Source organism: Mastigoproctus giganteus, chromosome 11 (assembly GCF_048544385.1).
Source record: "Mastigoproctus giganteus isolate SK-2022 chromosome 11, ASM4854438v1, whole genome shotgun sequence".
Lineage (NCBI taxonomy): Eukaryota > Metazoa > Arthropoda > Arachnida > Uropygi > Thelyphonidae > Mastigoproctus > Mastigoproctus giganteus.
The window spans coordinates 116,636,562-116,657,732 of NC_143585.1; the positions used below are offsets into that span (position 1 = coordinate 116,636,562).

Here is a 21,171-nt window from a genome sequence, read left to right on the forward strand (position 1 = left end):
TATTGTTGATGATATATAGGAATTTTTCTAGCAGGGATAAGGAGGTGATTATTCCCTTGTATAAGGCAATGCATTAAGTCCTAGAGTACTGTATACAGGTCTGGAGGCCTTATTTCAAAAAGAATGTAGAGATGCTGGAAAGAGTACAGAGAAGGGCAACAAGATTAGTGAATGGAACAAAGGGGTGCTCTTACGAAGAAAGGCTTAAGTTTTGCAAATCACAGTGTCTGAAGACTAGGCACCAGCGAGGTTATCTGATAGAGGTGTATAAAGCCTTGAATGGTTTGAGCATGCTCAATGCTGATGAGATTCCTCTTGCTCAGAATAATCACCTGAGAGGGCATAAATTCAAATTGAGGATGGACAGATGTAGGATAGACGTGAGGAAATTTGCCTTTAGCCAGCGGGTGGTTGGTTGGTGGAACAGACTTACATCCCTTGTCGTGGAAGTTGATAGCCTAAATAAGTTTAAGGCTCAGCTGGGCAGGTATTTCCAATGAACAGAGGGGTGAAGTGGAAGTGGTTATTTTTTATTTATTTATTTATTTTTATTTTATTTTTTGGCTGATGCTGCATAAGCTTGCTTTCTTGCATCAAATGCCTCTACTAATGCTAATGCTAATAAGCAACAGACTAACCGAATGAAGTATGAATCAGAATAAAAAGAACAACAGAAATTCAAAGGCCGACCGGGCTAGCCGAGTGGGTAAAGTACCTGCCCGGCAACCCAAAGGTCGCGGGTTCGATTCCCACCTCGGGCTTGGATCAAAGTACTGCAAAAACCTTGGGAGGTGCAATATGGCCACAGAAGCCGATGCGCCAACAACTACCAAATCAAAAAAAAAAAAAGAAATTCAAAGTAAGTGCTTCTGAAACACATCATACCTTTTGAATTGGTACATTATGACCAACTAGGCCATGCGCCATTAAACCCTAACACAACCAACCAACTACCCATTATAACAGCTGTACCATCACGTGACACTAAGTGAGTTTTTAAATAGTTTTCCCTCTTACCCTATGACTGAAGACAATCGAGTAGAGAATCAAATATCCCTTTTGCAGTAACACTTAGTTTGAACATAAACGATTAAAGCAAATTTCTTACTCACCGTGGTCGATTCGGCAATTCGTAAATGAAATTTTACTTTTCAACATAACAATTTTATCTGCCAAATTTTTTCTCTTTCATCACTGATGTGGTTCAAGCTGTTAATGCAAACGTTAGGTGAATGAATAATATGACCCATGTCAATCCCATTTAATTCTTGTAGGTCAATTCCTGATTCAAAATTATGAAAAGACTGATTTTCTTTGGGCACCTTATATGTGGTGCAAAAAGTTTTTGCTGTTATAAATTTTTCTCAAGTAAACTCTTTAAACACAGATTTTCAAGGAGCTCTTTCTCAGCTTCTAAAAACAGTTTTATAGCAACTTTATGTCCTGCTGTTTCCTTGTGATTGAAAATTTTCTTAATGGGAGTAGCTGTTGCTGTCTGCTTTTGCCAAAATAGGTAACTTCATTATTTGCCTATTCTTTAGAAATCCTCATGCCCATCTTCTTTTCCACTCCAAGAGTTCCAATTTGTTTACATAATGCACAGCCAAGTCTCATATTTTGATAATTCATTCACAGAAGTCAATTTTGATCAACAGTCCAGCAACGTGGCCAGTCATTTGTGTCAGTCATCCCTTGCTGTTGGACATGGATACCATCAGGAACAAAAACAGTCTTTCATGCAGTTTCTGTAGTTAAGTCTTCACTCACATTTCCACTTGTTTCTAATTTCTTAACTGTGGAAGGCGAAAAGAAACTAGTAATTCTTTACATTTTTTACTTTACAGTTCAAGATAGCATACTAATTCACCAACATTCTCATTACCGCACAGGCAGTTAAATAAAACTGTTGCATCTGAATTGAAAATGCACAAATACAAAGTTATTAGTGTTGAACAAACTTTTACTTTGTAAAAAAAAAAGAAGAAAAACTAGTTGGGAACTGATACAAGCCCTTAGGAAATTACATTTCCAAAGGAAGAAGAGTCAAGAAAAAGGTACATGAGTTTACTGAAATGGGCATTACTTCTTAGATGAACAGAACATCTGCGAAAGTGGGATAAACATTAATAAAATAAATCTATAGTATAAGTAATCTGTATAAGTCGATTGTTTGCTTGCAAAAATTCGTTAAACTAAAATTTTGTTATAAAGATATACATGACCATTTCAACAATGAAAAATACTGTAACTCAACATTCAGAAATATAGTAAAAGATGGTAAATAAATCAGAACTAACTGAGAATAAAGACATTTTCTAACATTTTAAAACAATTTATTGATACATAACATATTAAGATACGATTTTTTTTTTCATATGTACATGATGTGCATAATATTAGTACACTTAAGAATTATTTTGCAAAATATTTGGTTATCGTTTGTTGTACACTGGATTTACTGTACATCGATCATTTAAATAATGTCCACATTTGTTTTTACATACATTGTATTTTTAGGAATATTTTCTTCACACTACAGGCCACGATGAAATTTCAAAAGCTGCCAACATTTCATGTTCACAATTTTGAATACATTTGTTGTCCTCATTTTCCTCCACTCACCATTGATATTGTCACTAGTTCTTTGAACTAGTTCTTAAATTTGAATTTTTCTTTTTTGAAACTGTCCAAAATGTTGGAGTCATTCAGATACTGTGACCATATAAACAGAGATAGGGAAAATTTATGGAAAAATGTGGATAATGCACTTCTGCGAAACAATAGTTGATTATTTGTTGGAACAAAAGAAAACTACTCTCCTAATTCTCGAACAGGGCACTTACAATAGAAGGTTGACAGAGCCCATTGCCTGCATACCCCTTAACCAGCACTATTTCTTGGTATGTGAGACAGGTGGTCTGATAGGTTGTACGAGTACCATTAAGTTGTAGAGTGGTAATCCCTTTAGCTTTCTTAATTCGTGCAGCAGCACTAATTTCCTGAAAGCTAGAAGTGTGAATGGTGCGTACTGAGTTAAGTCTCGCCTAATCCGTTTGTTATATGAAATTTTTCTTTGCACTACCGAAACTATTTTAAATTACAAGGAAAATTAAAAAACCCTATAAAGGAGTTTGTTAAACAGAGGTCCAACTGAGTAATTTAAAATTCTAAAAATGGTTATAAAGTTTTATATAAAAAATATCTTAACAATAGATAGTGAAAAATGCTAATTTAGTTAAATAACTTAAAGCTTATTTGAATAGCAGGTAAATGTGTGGGAAAAAAAAAAAAAAAATACTGAATATTTCTAAATTCGAAATGTACTGTATCCAGATGTCACATGTCACTGTTAATAAAGGTGCCAGTACGTCGTACCATTGTGTACCATCCCAAAAAAAAAAACGCACTGGAACTGACATTGTGTAAATGGTAGAAATTTACATATTTAATATATGTATCAACTGTTATTTCATTATTCTCTTGTCTGATTGCAAGAAAGGTTATAATGAATGGAGAGCAGAAGTGAGTATACAACATATTTTTCTTAATTTCTTGTTTTCTTTGGTATTTATGCACTCTCAGCCTGTAATTTGGGTTGTAACGAGTATTTTTTATCCACTCTCATTATATTACATTTTCAATATTTATTATTCTCTTTATGTTGTAGGAATTATTAGTTGAGAATAACAATATAGTCGAGAATAAGGATCCAGTTGAAAATAAGGATGAGAAAAAAGTGAATACAAATACCAGTAAAGAAGAGGGAAAGGAAGAAATTTCAGATGGTTATCACACAGGTAGACAGGTTAATGAAAAGATGTTACACATGCTAAATGAAGATATAAAGAATGAAAAGGGAAAAACTTCTGAAGAGAAAGAAGATGGGCTTAATTCACTATGTCTATCCCACTTAAATGAAACAATTATAAGATGTGTTAAAAGACCAGCAGGAAGAAAAGGTATATATTATATTTAGTGTTTGAAAGAAATCAGGGAGAAGAGTCGATGGATTATTTAATCTACATAATACAAACTGTTTTCTTAACTTACTTAAGCATGGTCATCTTCAATATTATAATATTATACACATTATATTATTCTTAATTTGTAATTTAATTTCATTAAAAGTAAAATTTTTAAATGCTGTCTTTTCATGTTTAAAATTATTTGAAATATTTTGATAAAAGTTTACCTCTGCACAATTTAATTATACAAGGCAGCAGTAAATGTAAAAAAGATTGTTAATTCTGTATTTTGACACTGATCCTGACCACTATTCTCAGCCAGTAGTTCACTTTCATTTGAACTTCAGCTCATCAGTATTTTACCTATCATTTTTAAGGTCAGTGACCATATTGCTGCAGATTCTGATGGGCTGCCAATCATACATTAGTACCTGTTCTCTCTAATTTGTTCAATTGCTTCACTTTTTCTGGTGTTTATCCCAATGTTTTCAAAAGTTTACACTTACTTCCTAATTTCAAAAATCATGGAGATCAATCTGATCCCTGCAATTTCTGAGCCACCCCTATTGTTAATGTTTTAGTCAGGTCTTTGAAATTGAAATCTTCAATAATTTTGGTGCATACATCCATCCGTCCTATTCTTGAATTTCAGATTGGTTTTTGCCCTGTAGATTAACTGCTACAATTTGGTCTTATTTTCTTACTTTGTGTGTTAATCTAGATAAAGGGTCACAAAAAAAAAAAAAAAAAAAGGAAAAAAAATACATATCTGTTCTCAGACATTGTCAAAGCTTTTGACTGTGTTCACTCTAAAATGTTTCATTCTAAGTTAATCTTTGGAAAGTTACCATCGTTACTTGACTGCATAATTCAGTTGTTAACAGGTCAGCAAAGTTTGCTCTTGAATAGACTTCATCATTCATTGTTTTTAAATCTTATGGAGTGCCATGGGGCACTCGTCTAGACCCTGTAACACTCCAAACTTTCATTGCCAAGTGGCAAAAGTTTGCTAATGACCTTAAAGTCTACAAGGTTATCCATTCAAATCTCCAGTGCTTATATTTTGCAGTCTTGTGTCAAAGTCAGCTAATATTGAAAAACACTGTTTTCACATATCACTGAAACATTGACTTTAAATACAATTAAGTGCAATCTAAGTCAATTCCCCTCCCATGTCCCTCAGACATTGGGTTAAATTTAATACTTTTGAATTATTATGTTGATCAGAAAGAGGTTGGAGTTGTTGCTCACTTCAGAGACCTTGGCATTGCCACATGTCATGATGGTCATCTATCATCTCATATAAATAAGTGTTCTCTAAAGTTTTCATGGTCATCTCTCAGCTCATATAAATAAGTGGTCTCTAAAGTTTTCCGCTTCTTGGTCTCATTAAGCACAGTATTTACTAGTGTGACTGCTATTGAGAACCCAAGCTATGTCAGTTCTCCCCTTCCCCCAGACATTGGGTTAAATTTAATTGTTTTGAATTATTATGTTTATCAGAAAGAGGTTGGAGTTGTTGATCGCTTCAGAGACCTTGGCATTACCACATGTTATGGTCTTCATCTATCAGCTCATAAATAATGGTGTTATCTGAAGTTTTCAGCTTCTTGGTCTCATTAAGCACACTACCTCAGTGTTTAATAGTGTGGCTGCTATTTGTTTAATTTATCTTAACCGACAACAACCTTTAGTCTGTTTTTTTTTTATAATTTATTCCAGAATTTTATATTATTTCTACATTATATATAGCATTTAAGCATTTGTTTTGTTAGTTCTGATTTCATATACCTCCCCCTCCCCTCCCAAGTGTTCTCTCACTGAAATATTGCAATAAATTTGAAACAGCAGGTATGATCCTTTTCAAAATTTCATCAAATTTTTGAATATTTTTCTGGACCGTTGTACTAAATATCCTGTCATTGTGCATGAGTCCATTTACCTCCCCCCCCCCTCTCTCTCACTTGGAACTGCAGTGAGCTTAACTAAAATCATAAAGTTAGTCAATACACAAAAAGGGCAATAAGTTATTTTTATTTATGGAAACATAACAGTTACATAATACATATCGGAAAGAATAAAGCGAAATTTGTATGGATCATACAGCAGTGTTAAAAGCTGAATGATGAAAAATTAAAACATAAGGACCACAAAGAAAAGAGATGAGAAAATAAGAAAACTAAAAATAACCCAACCAAGGAAAAAGAACGTAGTATATAAAGGGAAATTGGAAGAAATGCAGATCTATCTATGTTTGACTTTAAACGACAGATCGTTGCCTTGTTGTTCCTATTTTCCAAAGTCGGCAGACTTGGGCATCTTCAACTTTCAAATTTCTCTCTCATAACTGATATTGCACTCTCCTTCCATGGTTTTTCTAGGGCATCCATGTCTTCTCTTTTCTCATGGTATCCATTCATAAAATTTTAGGCCATCTCTCTTCATTTATGCGTAGATGTCCAAACCATCTCAGCCTTCTATTTTTAATTCGCTCTATAATATTTTCATCTGTGTGCAAATGCCTTCTAATTTCTGTGTTCGTAACCCTCTCAAGCTTGGAAACACTAGCACATTAAATAATAAAGGTGGCAAGCTGAGCTTTGCCTCAGCCCTCTTTGTTGGCTAGATTGCATTAGATAGAGACTTTCTTTGCTAGATTGGGTTAGATAGAAACTTTCCAACTTTAATAAATGCCACATTGTTATCATATAATTCCCTAATCAGTTCAACAAGTTCTGGATCAATTGACATCTGTTGTAGGCTTTCCATAATTCCTTTCTTGGAACAGATTTGTAAGCCTTTTCTAGATCAATGAAGGCAAAAGTAGGTATCTTTATTTCTTGCTCTTCTTTTCTCCACTAGTTACTGCAGAATAAACATTGTCCACACATGAGAGACCGGACCTAAATCCACTTTGTTTGCTAATCTTGTCTTTTACCTCCTCTCGTAATTTTAACCGAAGCACCTTAGATTACAATCTGGACAGTGCCATTCACACTTAGGTCTCTGTAGTTCCCAGGATCCTGTCTATTTCCTTTTTTATATATAGACGATATATAGCTAATTTTCCATTCCTTTGGTGTTTTTCTTAACTTTTGAACAGCTGTGCAATCAGATTGTTTAATCTTGGTGGTCCATATTTAATAAAAATAAGCTTGAACAGGTTGGAATCTGGGAAAATCCTTAGATGGATAGCAGGGTGGCTTCAGGGCAGGCAGCAGTGGGTTGTGATAAATGGTTATTCCTCAGATTGGGTTGATGTAAGAAGTGGGGTTCCCCAAGGATCAGTATTAGGACCAATGTTGTTTTTGATTTTCATAAATGACATTGATGAAGAAATAGAGGGCGTGATGTCTAAATTTGTAGATGATGTAAAGATTGGTAGAGTAGTTAATGATTGCTGCCAAGCAGAGCTTCTTCAGAATGACTTAGATAGACTTCAGAGATGGTCAGAAAAATGGCAGCTATGCTTTAATCCAGCAAAGTGTAAGGTGCTGCACCCGGGGAACAGTAACCCCAAAATAACTTATACACTTGGTGGAGTTGAACTAAAGCCGGTAGTGGAGGAAAGGGACTTGGGTATTACGATATGGCCAGATATGAAGTTCTCTGAGCATTGTAGACTGGTTGCAAGGAGGGCCCATGGTGTTCCATCGATGATTTATCGAACAGTCGCTAGTAGAGACAAGGACGTCATAATCCCATTATATAAGGCTATTGTTATACCACACTTGGAATACTGTGTTCTAGTATGGAGGCCGCACCTAAAGAAAGGCATTGTTCTTGAAAGGGTCCAAAGATGGGTAACTCACCTGGTGATGGCAAAAGGGCATCCATATGAGGAAAGACTTCGAATATGTGGGTTGCAGAGCTTGGAAACTAGGCACCTTAGAGGACACTTGATCGAGGTGTTTAAGGCTCTGAGAGGCATAAGTAAAATGAATGGGGGATGAAATTTTCATGGTTATAAATGATTCTAGAACCAGGGGCCATAATTTCAAGTCATGTTGTTTAGCTGGATTGCAGGAAGTTTTATTTTAGCCAGCACGTTATAAATTACTGGAATAAGTTACCTACTTGGGTGGTAGAAGTTGAGTCTGAGGAAATTCAAAGGTCAGCTGGATAATTACCTAAGGGAGGAGGTAAATGCATAGGTTGTCCATTTCCTTTTATCTTATTAATTTTTATTATTATTTTTTAAAATTTTCTTATTATTATTAATTTGTTTTTATTCTTATTATTTTATTTTATGCATTTTTTGTTATTTTATTATTGCTCTTATATTATTTCTCCCTGATTAGGGGTTCCACCTCGTGATGGGTATTGCTTCGAAGTACACATGGTGGTTGTTGTTATGTCTGGTGTTACTGTTGGTCGAGGAACTCTGACTATCCTACTGTAATATTACAGGTGTTCAGGATTGCAACTTTCTGGAGTTCCTTGTCCAGCAAAGTGTTCGCTGGGAGACCCATTGCTGCTAGGCTGTTATGTAGGGTCTTTGGTACCACACCTGTGGTTGACACGATGATTGGGATGGTTGTTACTTGTTCCATATGCCACATCTCTTTGATCTCCTGTCTTAGGTTTGTGTACTTCCTGATTTTTCCCCCATGGGTTTTCTGCAGGTTGCCGTATTGGGTACCACTATGTCAATCAGATAGGTAGCCTTTTTCTTCTTGTCCACCAGGGTTATGTCCGGTCTGTTGTGCGGGATTGTCCGATCCTTTATTATGGTGCGGTCCCAGTACGGGTTTGGGTCTCTAGTACTGCCTGTGGTTTGTACTTATAATAATTATTATTATCATTATTATTATTTATTTATTATTATTTTTTTTTGCTGGTGCAGCATAAGCCATAGGCTTCCTTGCACCATGTGGCCATTACAAAAAAGAAAAAAAAGTTCAATCCCTGTGTTCCCAGGGCCTGGAGATTTTTTGTTCTTCATTAACTTTGTGCCGACTGTTACTTGATTTTTTGTAATTTCTATCTTCCCTTTATCCACTGGTGGAGAGGTAATCATGTTCTGATATTGAGGTTGTCTTTTGTTAAGGAGGCTATTATAATGATTTCCCATGTTGGCATATCAATAAATTTTTTATTTGATCAAGATTCATTTGTTTTCGGTGCTCTAAAGCTTCACCAGACTTCAGATGACTGTGTTCCTTTTAATGAGCTGTCAATTTCTTGGCATCTTTTTTCCTATACTGCATTCTTGGATTCAGCAATTTTCCGTTTAACTGCTCTATTACACCTTTTGTGTCCTTCTCTATTTTCCTGATTTCTATTCATTAACCATTTGTTATAGGCTTCTTTTCTTTCACCAAATGTTGTTTATATTTGTTATCCATTTGGACTATTGCTTCGTTTGCTGCCTTGTTATGGCGGTTTTAATGCTGTCATACAAGATATTCATTTCTTCTATTTCTTTAATGTGAGATAAATGGTTCTGAAGTCTTCTCTGGTAGAGATCTTTAATACTGTCATGAGATAGTAGTTCCAGTTTATAAGTAATATTTTCCCGCATTACTCTATTGTCTTGAATGGTAGTATTAGGTCTCATTTGACACTTCTGGTATTTCAAAAATATATCTGCAATCACCAGGTAATGATCCCAATGTAATGATCTCACGGTAATGAGAGGTGTCAGTTGGCACCTCTCATTACCGTGCTATCTTTTGTTGCCTATTTTGACTTCTGGCAAAAAAAAATTATATAGTCTATGATCAATTTCTGCTAGAGGGATGGGTGCTCCCATGTATATCTATAGATAATTGTGTGTTGAAAAAAGGTGTTAAGAATTTTCAGGTGGTACTGTTTGCAGAGACTGATAAGCCCCTCACCATTGTTATTCACAATCTCCTCACCAAAATGTCCCACTACATCGACATTCCTTTTCGATCCTACCCGTTAATTTAGATCTCCTGTCAAAATTATTTGTTGATTCTTTTTAACCAAATCCATTTGTTCATAAAGCATGTGGTAGAACTTGTCCTTTTCAGCATCAGGTGCATCATCTACAGGTGCATATATGCCCAACAAAATCACTTCCTGGCCATGTATGTTGATAATGATTTTGATGCACCTTTCTTTAATTTGATCATAGCTCTTAACAAATCTTTCTAGTCTGTTACCCACTAAAACACCAACACCTGCTTTGGCTCTTTCTGATTTTTCAACCCCACTCCAGTAATGAGCATATTCTCCAATCTGTTCATTTACTTCCCCTTTTTTCTTTGTCTCAGTCATGACAAGTATACCAAGGTGTATTTCTTTAGCTTCTGAAACTATCTCTTGTGCTTATGTTAGCTTCCATGAACATTCCATGTACTGATACGAATCTTCCGTTTTCCATACCTATGCATGGAAAACAGAAGATTTACTGCAAAAAATACCACTGTTACAAAGAAGCCGGATGGACTTAAAGGAAAACATCCTTTAAGGCCATCCGACTTCTCTGTAACAGTGGCATTTTTTGCAGTAAAGTGTTTTTCCAAGTGCTGGCCTGATCCCTCAACCTGAAGGACCAGGGATTTGAGTTGAGGTTATCTTTCCCTAGCTTTTGCTGATCCAACAGCTCTTCTTGCAAGGTAGCAAGTTGGCAACACTTATAAGGCGGTATTTCCCCACCCTAGGGATGTCATTGAGTATTGTGGTATTTAAAAAAGAACAAACCTGCCACAGTTCATCCCTCCACACTCTGTTATCTCTGCCACCTCGGTCCGGGACTGCTTATTGGTTATTCGCAGCTAACCTACCTACTATGGGCCATTCGCTTTCTTATTACCTGCGACCCGTCTAATAGCTGAGGAAGAAGAATATCCAAATGTAGAAGAAGAATATCCAAATGATTTGCAAAATAATGTTGAGAGTGATAACTCTTTAACGGCTTGATATTGCATTATAGGCTTGTGTAGTGGAGATTTCTCTCTGGGGAGGGAGGGAGGGAGGGAGGGAGGGAGAGAGAGAGAGAGAGAGAGAGAGAGAGAGAGAGAGAGAGAGAGAGAGAGAGAGCGCGAGCAAATGGTATGGGAATTAAAGGATTGTTAAAATGAAATGCTGAATGTATCATTTAAAATGTCTCTCCATATCTAGGTGGAAGTAATAACCTGATTCCCCCCATTAATACTTAGCATTGCACAGGATGTAAACCATAAAGAGCCATTCCTTCTAATGATAATTGGTCCACTCATTCTTTAACCCATTATTGCCCTCATTAATACTGAGCATTGCACAGGATGTAAACCATAAAGAGCCATTCCTTCTAATAAGTGGGCCACTCATTCTATAACCCTTTATTGATAAATAAATAATAAAAAGACACATCTAGTGTTGTTGATGTCCACTGAGTAATTGAGTGTAGCCCTTAAGATGGAAATGAATCTGAAAAATATATTTTTTTCAAGCTTCCTGCTTTTACAATTGGTGCATTTGTAAGGGGGGGGGGAGAGTCTATGTAAAGCAGTTTACTATCTACCTTCAGCTAGTACATCTAGAATGGTGGCTGAAGATAGCAAACTCTTCAGTACTAGTTGGGGAACAGTGCTAGAAGTCCAAGAATTTTAAACATTTCAAGGCAGAAAAGTATTCTTCCCCAAATTGTGAGGTCAGTTGATGTGGAAAGAATTGCTTCAGCTTAGCCAGGTATGGGCTGTAGCCCCATCTTGCTGGAACCATGTTGTGTGGAGAACTTTTTCGTCTGGAACGAAAAAGTTCTCAATCATGTTTCCATATCGCTCGACATTGACAAACACTGTGTGTGTGTTCTTCATCATCTTCAAAAAAATGCGGCCCCACAATGCCTGTGGAAACTCTGATAGTACACTACACAACAACCTTTGGGCTACTTTGAGGTTTTTCATGAAGGTGCGGGTTGCTGTTTGCCCAGTAATGGAAGTTTTAATTATCCAAAAACCCGTTAAGATGAAAGTTCGCTTCATCACATATTACCAGATATATTACCCATCCATATCTGATGAAAATTAACTCATCCTGCTCCAATATCTCAAGGAATTTTTTGCAGAAGTCTCGCCTGCTCACTATATTTGCTGGCCATAGCTCTTGAACAACTTGCAATTTGTATGGTTGAAACTTTAAATCAGATTTCACAATCTGGCACAGGGAACTGCGACACATGTGCAGTGTTCTTGCCTGGCGACAACCTGATTGCTGGGAACTTTGCTGCAGAGCTTCATGGACTCGTTGGACATTGTCAGGCATACGCACTGTCTTTTGGGACCCCTCATGCTTCTTTTCAGTGACTGAACCTGTTTGTAGCCACTATTTCACCCACCTTGATATTGTCCTTCCTAGAACATGGAAATTGCTGTCATTTCCATGTCTCAACTAGCGCTGCACGCCTATAACACTCTTCTCATGCACGTAGGCCTCCACAGGCTGAATGCACACCTGCACCGGTCAGTGACTCATGGCAAACTAAATGGCATACTTTTATGTTCCGGTTGGGCAAGATAGGTGGCACCACCACACTTTCCTACCTGCAGGGTTGCCACCTGTTATTGCACTATTTACCAAGACTCACCCTGTATATACTGGTGGTTATAAAATAAGTTTCCCTATTTAGAGACCCTAGTGTCAAACGGTTAGAGATAGCACTGTGAAAATCGATGGGTATGTCATTTAGGGTATGGGGAAGCGATTTGTAGAAGAAAAAAAATTAGTTCAGATTTATGCCACCAGGGGAGACATTGGCATGTAAACATGAGATGGAATTTTTAAGATTAGATTTTAATATCAGAACTTAGAAATCTACAGATATTGTTCTATGTGTTTTCCTTCATTTGAGATGACATTCTGAAAATGGAGGATTGTGTGCGACACAGTTTCACGACGCATCTCATTGGGGATGTGTTGGCTACATGCTGTTTAATGCTTGATTTCAAATCAACAAGCGTCTGTATGCCACTATGGTAAACTCTGTCTTTCAGGAAATCACAGGGATTGAGATCTGTGGTTGGACTGGCTAGAACTGCGGAAAGTCTCTAGAAATGAAGCGATCATTTCCGAATGTTGAACTGAGCAGCTCCTTCACTTGTCAATCCGACCAGAATGGGGAGGGGCACCATCTTGCTTGGACACTATAGTCTCCAAGCATTGCCTTTCTTGCAGTGTGGGAATAATGTGATCTCTTAGAAGAGCACAGTACCATGCACTAGTTACTGTACACCTTATTGGGTTTTCAAAGCCTCTTCAAAGAAAAATGGTCTGATTATAAACTCTGCTCTGAATCCACACCATACTGTAACATATGGACTTTGTAGTGATGTTTCATGCACAACAGATGGATGAGACTTTTCGGCAGTTTTGTGCATTTACCAGCCCCATGAAGAGTGAAATGTGCCTCATCAGACCACAAGATCATTCAATCCCATGTGTCCATATATATATTTCAAGTTCCATATGAGCTAGAAATTGTAGAGCAAAGTCTATTCGTCGTTGCTGATCACAAGACTTGACAAGACAAGACCAAGGAAGATTCAAGTCTCTTGACACACCTCTGGAACTACTGACTGGTAGTGTTTCACATTCTGACCATTGCAACTGTCACTTCATCCGCTACCTTCATTCTGCTACATGGTCATTCCCTGCCTGGAATTACACCCAACTCCTCTGTCACTTCAAATTTCCTTATTAGTTTTCGAAGCCCCGCACCTCAAAGATCCTTTAAGCAAACCTTTAAATTCCCGATATTCACTTAGTGCTGCATTAGTGTTAATATTATTCTGGTAGAACAGTTTTACTGAAAGAGCACATTCCTTTTTTGTAAGAGCCACAATGGTTATTGATGGTGGCATTGGCCTTTCAGCTTTTATCTAACAGGTTGTCATTAAGCAGCGTGTCTTGAAGTAAATGACAACTTTTACATATGTGCAGCGTCGTTTGCCCCTGGTGGCGGAAATTTGAACTAATTTTTCTTCTTCTAGAAATCACTTCCCCCCCTACTCTAAATGACATATCCACTGATTTTCATAGCGCTAACTCTTAAGATCTTATTCCCTAACTCTTAGGGAATAAGATTTCCTATTCAGGGTCTCCTGAATAGGGAATCTTATTTTATAACCACCTGGTATATATATATATATATATATATATATATATATATCTCAGATCTGACCTGACCAGTATCAATATTTACTTCAGCTGACATCAGATTTTGCATTTTTGCTATCCCTGTTTTAGACCTATAACTAAATTTACCCATCCATATCTGATGACAGCTTTACCACCTTTTATTTTTTATTTTATTTGTTTAATCATTTGGTATCAATCATTTTACTTTACAGTTCCCTCACCTCTAATTGGCTTTGCAATTCAGCCTATAATTGTCTTAATTCCTCATAACTTACAGGATATTAACATTATTTTGCCCTTTACAAATCTACAGTACTTCTTTTTTCTATTATCCTTACCCTTCTAGTTCTTGGCACATTTTGTACTTTTCACCTCCATCTCTGCAAACTTTATCAGACTTATCTATTCTTATCTACTTATATATATACAAAGGGTACTAGGAAAGTTTTGCAATACAGCTTTGTTTATTTAATTTTTTCAAAGTAATTTCCTCTACATTCAATACACCTCTCCATCCTCAGAAACCAATCTTTAAACCAGTTCTGCCAAGTTTCACTAGGGAGTAAAGCACACTCGTTGTCCCAAGCCCGTAGAAGGTCCTCATCACTGGAAAACCGCCTCCCTTTTAGCTTCATTTTTACATGCGGGAACAGTGCAAAGTCGCAGGGAGCAAGGTCTGAACTCTAGGGAGGGTGCTCGAGAAGTTTCAGTCCTGTCGTGGTCAAATATTCGGTGCAGGCTTTGGCGCGGTGAGCTGGAGCATTTTCGTGATGGAGGTACCAGGTGTCCATTCTTGACTTTGGCTGCAGGTTCTTCATAGATCCAATGACTTTAGGCAGGCATTGTTCAGTATACCACTTAGCTGTGACTGTCTTCTGCGTGTCCAAAACGACACGTTCCACAATTCCACTCGATTTGAAAAATACAGCTATCATTTTCTTCTTTACAGATCGGGATTTTCTGACAATTTCGGGTGTGTCGTCATCATCAAAGACCCAAACTTTGTTTTGAGCCTTGGTCGGCAGATCGTAATAGTACAGCCAAGTCTAGTGACCTGTCACGATGTTGTTCACATACCGAGATTGTCCCTTATCAAACTTTTTTAACATCTCCCGGCACTAAGTCACACGTCGTGTCATCTGCTCTTCAGTCAGTTGATGCGGCACCCAGAGAGAACAAAGTTTCTTCACGTGCAAATGATCTTGCAGAATCGAACGAATTGCTGGTGCATTTAGGCCCAAAGTATCCTCTATCTGTTGGTAAGTCACTCGCCTGTTTTCGTCAAGCATTTTCCTCACAGCAGTAACGTTTTCCTCCATAACTGACATTCGTGCCTTCCCGGCCTCTCAGAATCCTCCAGAGTGAAATTTCCCCTTTGGAATTCTCTATACCACCTGAATATCGTTGTACGATGTGGACAATCATCATCTAGTGCAAGAGTCATTTCTTCTAAGCACTGGTCTGTGGTTAAACCACGCACGAAATTATACCGCAAAACTGTCCTTATCCCATTTCGTGACCACGATGCCATCGCAAGCACTTTACACTCTCACTACTAATGAATAACTGAGCCCATCGACTTGCCGCGGCGGCTACTATGCACGTATGAACATGTCTCAACATGCAGCAACAAGCAGCTTCCTGTGATTCATTGTTGCGTCATATTGCAAAACTTTCCTAGTACCCTTTGTATATATATATACTTTTGCATCCTTTACTGCTGCTTTGCGTGTTTTGGTGCATCTGCTACACCTTGCTTATTTATATATATGTATAATTAGCTACATAATCATTATTGTATTATATATTTATATATTATTAATTATATGTTTATTTCCAGGGTATGGCATTGTAGACCTACACAGGCTATCTTAGTCTTTATAAGTTATTTTGGCCTTATGGCCTGCTGTATACTGTTATGTTTATATACATATTCAGCATCTATATAGTACATATTATACTTTTACTATAATAACTATATATATGAAAGATGAAGTATGATAAAGGGTTAAATTGTGAAATAGTCGTGGAAAAATAAAAATAAATAAGATATGACAAATGCAGCTGAGTGCACAAAGGATGCAAAAGTTTATATATGTAGGGTTGAAATAATAAGTCAGTTTGTGTGAAGATGGAAGTTTAAAAAATGGAAGTGCCAAATGCTAATGGGAAAAGGACAGCAGAAATATGAGAGATTGTAGGTGTGAAAAAGAAAGAAAGAATGTGAGCATCTTATTAGTTATAATGAATTAATTAAAATAATAGGCTGAATTGTAAAGCTAGTTAGAGAGGAGTGACCTGTAAGGTAAAAATCATTAAATTTATGAAAGCAATAGTAGAAAGCATCAGATATGGATGGGCAAATTTAGTTGCAAGTCAAAAACTAGTGGTTAGACCAAATATGCAATTTAATCCGATGTGAGCATAAGCAAATGTTGATACATGATCAGGTATTTCATCAGGGGGGAACCACATGTGATCATGCATCAAGGACTATGTTTCTGTACCTGTCCATAACTATGGAAGAGAAGACATTTAAGAATAAACTAAGTGGGATCAAAAGGGGAAAGCAGTATAACTCTCACAAAGTATGGACAAGGTAGTCTCAATGCAGTGTATGTTATATAAAATAAATGAAGAAATTAAAGTAGAAATAAAAATTAAAAACTAGGTGTTTACAGCGTAAAAAAAAAAAATAGCAGATGATAAGATTCAGGTAGAAAATGCAAATAGAAGTTTGGTGAATATAATTTGGTATAATTTGTATGTAGCATTTAGTGGAATATATAAATAGAATTTAGTGGAATATGTAAATAGAATTTAGTGCAGAATATGTAAATAGAATTTAGGCAATCCATTTGACTGCACTAAAATTCTGTTTACATATTCCTAATTTTAGGAAGGATGTAGATTTGCTTGAGCGTGTACAGAGAAGGGCAACAAGATTGGTGAGGGGAATGAAGGGATCCTCTTACCAAGAGAGGCTTAAGTTCTGCAAATTGCAGTTGCTGGAGACTAGGCACCTGCGTGATCTGATTGTGGTGTATAAGGCCTTGAATGGGTTCAGCACGCTGAATTCTGATGGGATCCTTCCACTTGTTCAGATTATGAACCTAAGGGGGCATAAATTCAAATTAAGAAAAGACAAATGTAGAATAGATGTGCAGAAATTTGCCTTTAGCCAGCGGGTGGTTAATTGCTGGAACAAACTTCTATCTGTTGATGTGGGAGTTGATAGGTTAAATAAATTTAAGGAGGAACTGGACAGGCATTTGGAGGGAATGGTGCTATTTTTTTTTGCTGATGCTGCATAAGCTCATACACTTGCTTTCTTGCATCACATGCCACTACTACTATTTAAAACTCATACTTCATCAAGCGGTTAAAATGGTCAATTATACCAAAAGTAGACCACAAAAAAATACATATTTTCAGAAAATTATGCGAGGAACTGGAGCCAGCATCACTTTTCTTTAATGATGCATACTGAGATTTGGTGGCTTTTGAAAGGAAATGTACTTATGTATATGTTGTGTGAGGAAATGCTCATAATTTTTTTGCTGGAGCAATCAAAATTTTGTGATTATTTAAGTGAAGAAATTTGGTGCTGTAAATTAGCTTTTTTAGCAGATTTATTAGCATAGCTTAACGAATTAAATATCAGTATGCAAGACCCATAGGAAAAGTTACTCACTCCTACTGACAAGTTGTTCACCTTTAAAGAAAAGTTGAGTACTGTATATGAAAAAAATATGTAAATGAAAAAAAAATTATAAATGTTTCCTTTGGTTGCCAAAACGAATTATACTAAAAAAATTAAGGTAACCAGCGAAACCTTAGCGCTGTTAAAGACAAAAATTGAGCATTATTTTCCATCCCTTGATACCAAAAAAATTGTGGGTAAGAGACTCATTTGCAACAAGAAACCTTCGATGTTAGAACTTAATCTGCAAGAGGAAGAAGAATTGGTTGAGATCCGTAGTGACTAGTCGCTGGAAATTCACTTTAATAGTGCTAATATTAGCAAAATTCAAAATGAATATCCAAGAATTTCAGAAAAAGTAATTAGAATTTTGTTGTCATTTTCTACTTCCTACTGTGAAACAGGGTTTTCTGCTTTAAACGAGATTAAATAAAAACACAAAGAGAGAGAGAGAGAGAGAGAGAGACTAAAGGCGGTAGAAGAGCTGAGAGTAATCCTATCCATGATAAATCCTCGTATTAAAAAACTGTGTGCTTTCATCAAACCCAACCGTCTCACTGATTAAAATGTTATAATTATATATTTGTTTGTTTTTATATTTAAATATATAAAAAAATTACCATATTTTCTTTTAAATTTCATATATGTTGTTTTAAATAATTTCTTTTCTTGTAAATTTCATGCAATTCATGCATGTTCAGACAAGAACATTGAAAGCATTTAAAACAAATAACAAGTGTTATTAAATATACCCAACAGAAATAACTTAGTTTGTGAATATATGTATAGACATCAATATTATATGACTTTCATCAACCGGTGAAATACCACCACTTTGCTTATTGGAGGCTTGAAGTGGTGAAAACCATGTTTAGTCTCTAGAGCAAAATTTCCGGCATTCCCCTCCCCCATACTTCTCAATCAACCCATGCACAGTACTAAGTACTATAGGTTTTGATACCTTTTGTGTTTGGGGTTTTCATAAAAAAAAAAAAAAATTAAAAATTATATATTTATATAATATACATAGTATTATAAATATATATTATATATATAATATATATGAATATAACAGCTATTGTAAGGTGCCACAAAATTTAGTGTCTTTAAAAGTATGCCACAACAACGAAAAGGTTGAGAAACACTGATCTAGCTGATTACAACATGGCCCACCAAAACTTGGAGATAGTGTTATTTAATCATTGAACTACATAATTCATGCTCCTAGTTGTGTTTGTAATAATTTGAGGAGGAGAGGGAGACTAGAAATCTTCATTAAATGGACTTTTGCAATTTCCTTTTGTTCAAAATTTTCAGATTTCTATCAAACCTATATTTTTGTTACTATAAGTAAAATGCAAGATATTTTTATTTCATCTTTAGTTCAATATAGATTAAACTAATCAATGAATTACTATATAATTATCCTAATCGTGAATTAAATTTTAAGTTTTCGATAAATTGGATACAAGTGAAATGACTTTGTATAAAAATGGTGAGTTTTGTTTAATTTTGTGTTATTTATTTTTGAGATATTGTTTTTAAAGTAATCTCTTCAAACACTACAGATCAAAATTAGTTTCTAGTCAAATAGTAAACTTCATTCAAAAGTTCAAAGAAAAAAAAAGAAAAAAAAAAAAAAGAGTCCATATTTATAGCTACCACCATGATGATATCATAATGAAGGTTATATATCTGGCCAGTAACAAGCTAATATTCTCTAGTTCTGTTTTGTTGTTCTTGATATAGCCAAGTGGTCAAGGGCACGAGTGCAGTAACACATGCTCTTTGAATGGACTGGGTTTCAAGCCGTCACTTCTAAATACGATTAACATTTGTATTGATTGATTTATTGTAAACTCCACTGACCTGGTGATCATGCTGGAGTATAAATAAGAACTTCAAATTTATTGTGTAGTTTTTTTTTTCTCTCAAGTTACAGAATTAATAGGTTGCAATTTTTTTCTTGATAGGGAGAAAAAGCAGACTTAAAGAAAATAAAAGTCTGCATAAAGAGGTTAATGAAAGTCCAGAAAAGAAATATGATGCAGAAGAAGAAAAAGACAAAAAAAAGAAAAACTTGAAAGATGAGAATAAAACACAAGGAAGAGAGGAGGAAGAAGCTGATGATGATCAAGAAGAAGAGGAGGATGATGAGTTGGAGGAAGACGAGGAGAGAGAACAGGAAGAAGGAAAGATTGATCTTAAGTCAATAAATGAGGTGAGATGATTTTGAAATATTGTGTCATTTTGTTTTAGTAGTATATGGTAGCTAACTGGAATAAAACATAATTTTATAGAAATATAAATGCATATATATAATATTGATAAAAATAATAGGATATAATCACATTACTGAACGACTAATCAAGCAAGATAAAGTATTAAATTATAATTATTAAACTGGGTTATGTATCCAGGGCACTACTAGTTATAGTAGAGGTACCCAGCAACCATAATGAAATATAGACAAATGTTTATTTACAGTGTATTGGGTAGGGGAGCTGAACTGTCAATTGTAATTACCATGAAAGAAATTCAGAATTCTGGCAAGGTAAAAGAGATAACCTGAAATTAAATTAGATTAACATAAAAATAATAATGATAATAATGATGGTACCTAAAGTAGTGGGTCCTAGGGCTTTAACAACTACTTCAGAGGATCGGCAGCCAAAACCGTACAGACAGACAAACAGAGTAATAAAGTGGGCCAGTAAATCAGATTGTCTAATAATGGGGGATTTTAACTTTCCAGATATTGACTGCAATTTGTGGGTTGGTCACTCGCACACCAGCAAGACTTTTGTGGATTTACTGGATGATTGTTTTCTGCAGCAACACGTTAACTTCCTTGAATTAGGAAGTTAACGTTAGAGAGGCAAACAGAGAGAGTAATACTCTTTATCTGGTAATCAGCAGTATTTATTCATGCATTAAGAATTTGCAGATAAAGGAACCACTAGGTGCTAATGATCACAGCGTACTGATGTGGGATTTACTTAAAGACATAACTACCATTGGGGGTAAAGGGAAGGGTTTTTGCTTTTGTAAAGGTGACTACAGTGGTCTCAGACAGTTTTTAAATTCTGCACAGTGGGACCAACTGATGATGTTACCAACAGCAAATTCTAAATGGGAAGCATTCAAGGAAGTAATCGTGGAAGCTACTAGACTTTTCACACCGATTAAGAAATACTGTTCAAGGTTTAGCCCTGAATGGATGTCAGATGAACTAATGACACTCATAGCAGAGAAGAAAAATGGATGGATGCATATAAATTATCAGTCAACACAGAAGCCTATGGTTGATATATGCTAGTCTGTAATCAAGTCACAAAGGAGGTTAGACAAGCGAAGGCAGATTACGAGAAATCTCTGGCAAAGGATGCTAATAATAGCAGAAAGCACTTCTTT

The 21,171-nt window shown here is 35.9% G+C and overlaps 1 protein-coding gene across 1 annotated transcript in view; it reads left to right on the forward strand.

Moving 5' to 3' along the window:
• The window catches only part of LOC150078371 (uncharacterized), a 313,332-nt gene that overhangs the window by 260,252 nt on the left and 31,909 nt on the right, over positions 1–21,171 (forward strand). The window contains exons 12-13 of the mRNA XM_090384546.1: positions 3,668–3,959; positions 19,731–19,978. Coding sequence (XP_090240672.1) covers positions 3,668–3,959; positions 19,731–19,978 — 540 coding nt within the window. The remainder of the gene's footprint in view (positions 1–3,667; positions 3,960–19,730; positions 19,979–21,171) is intronic.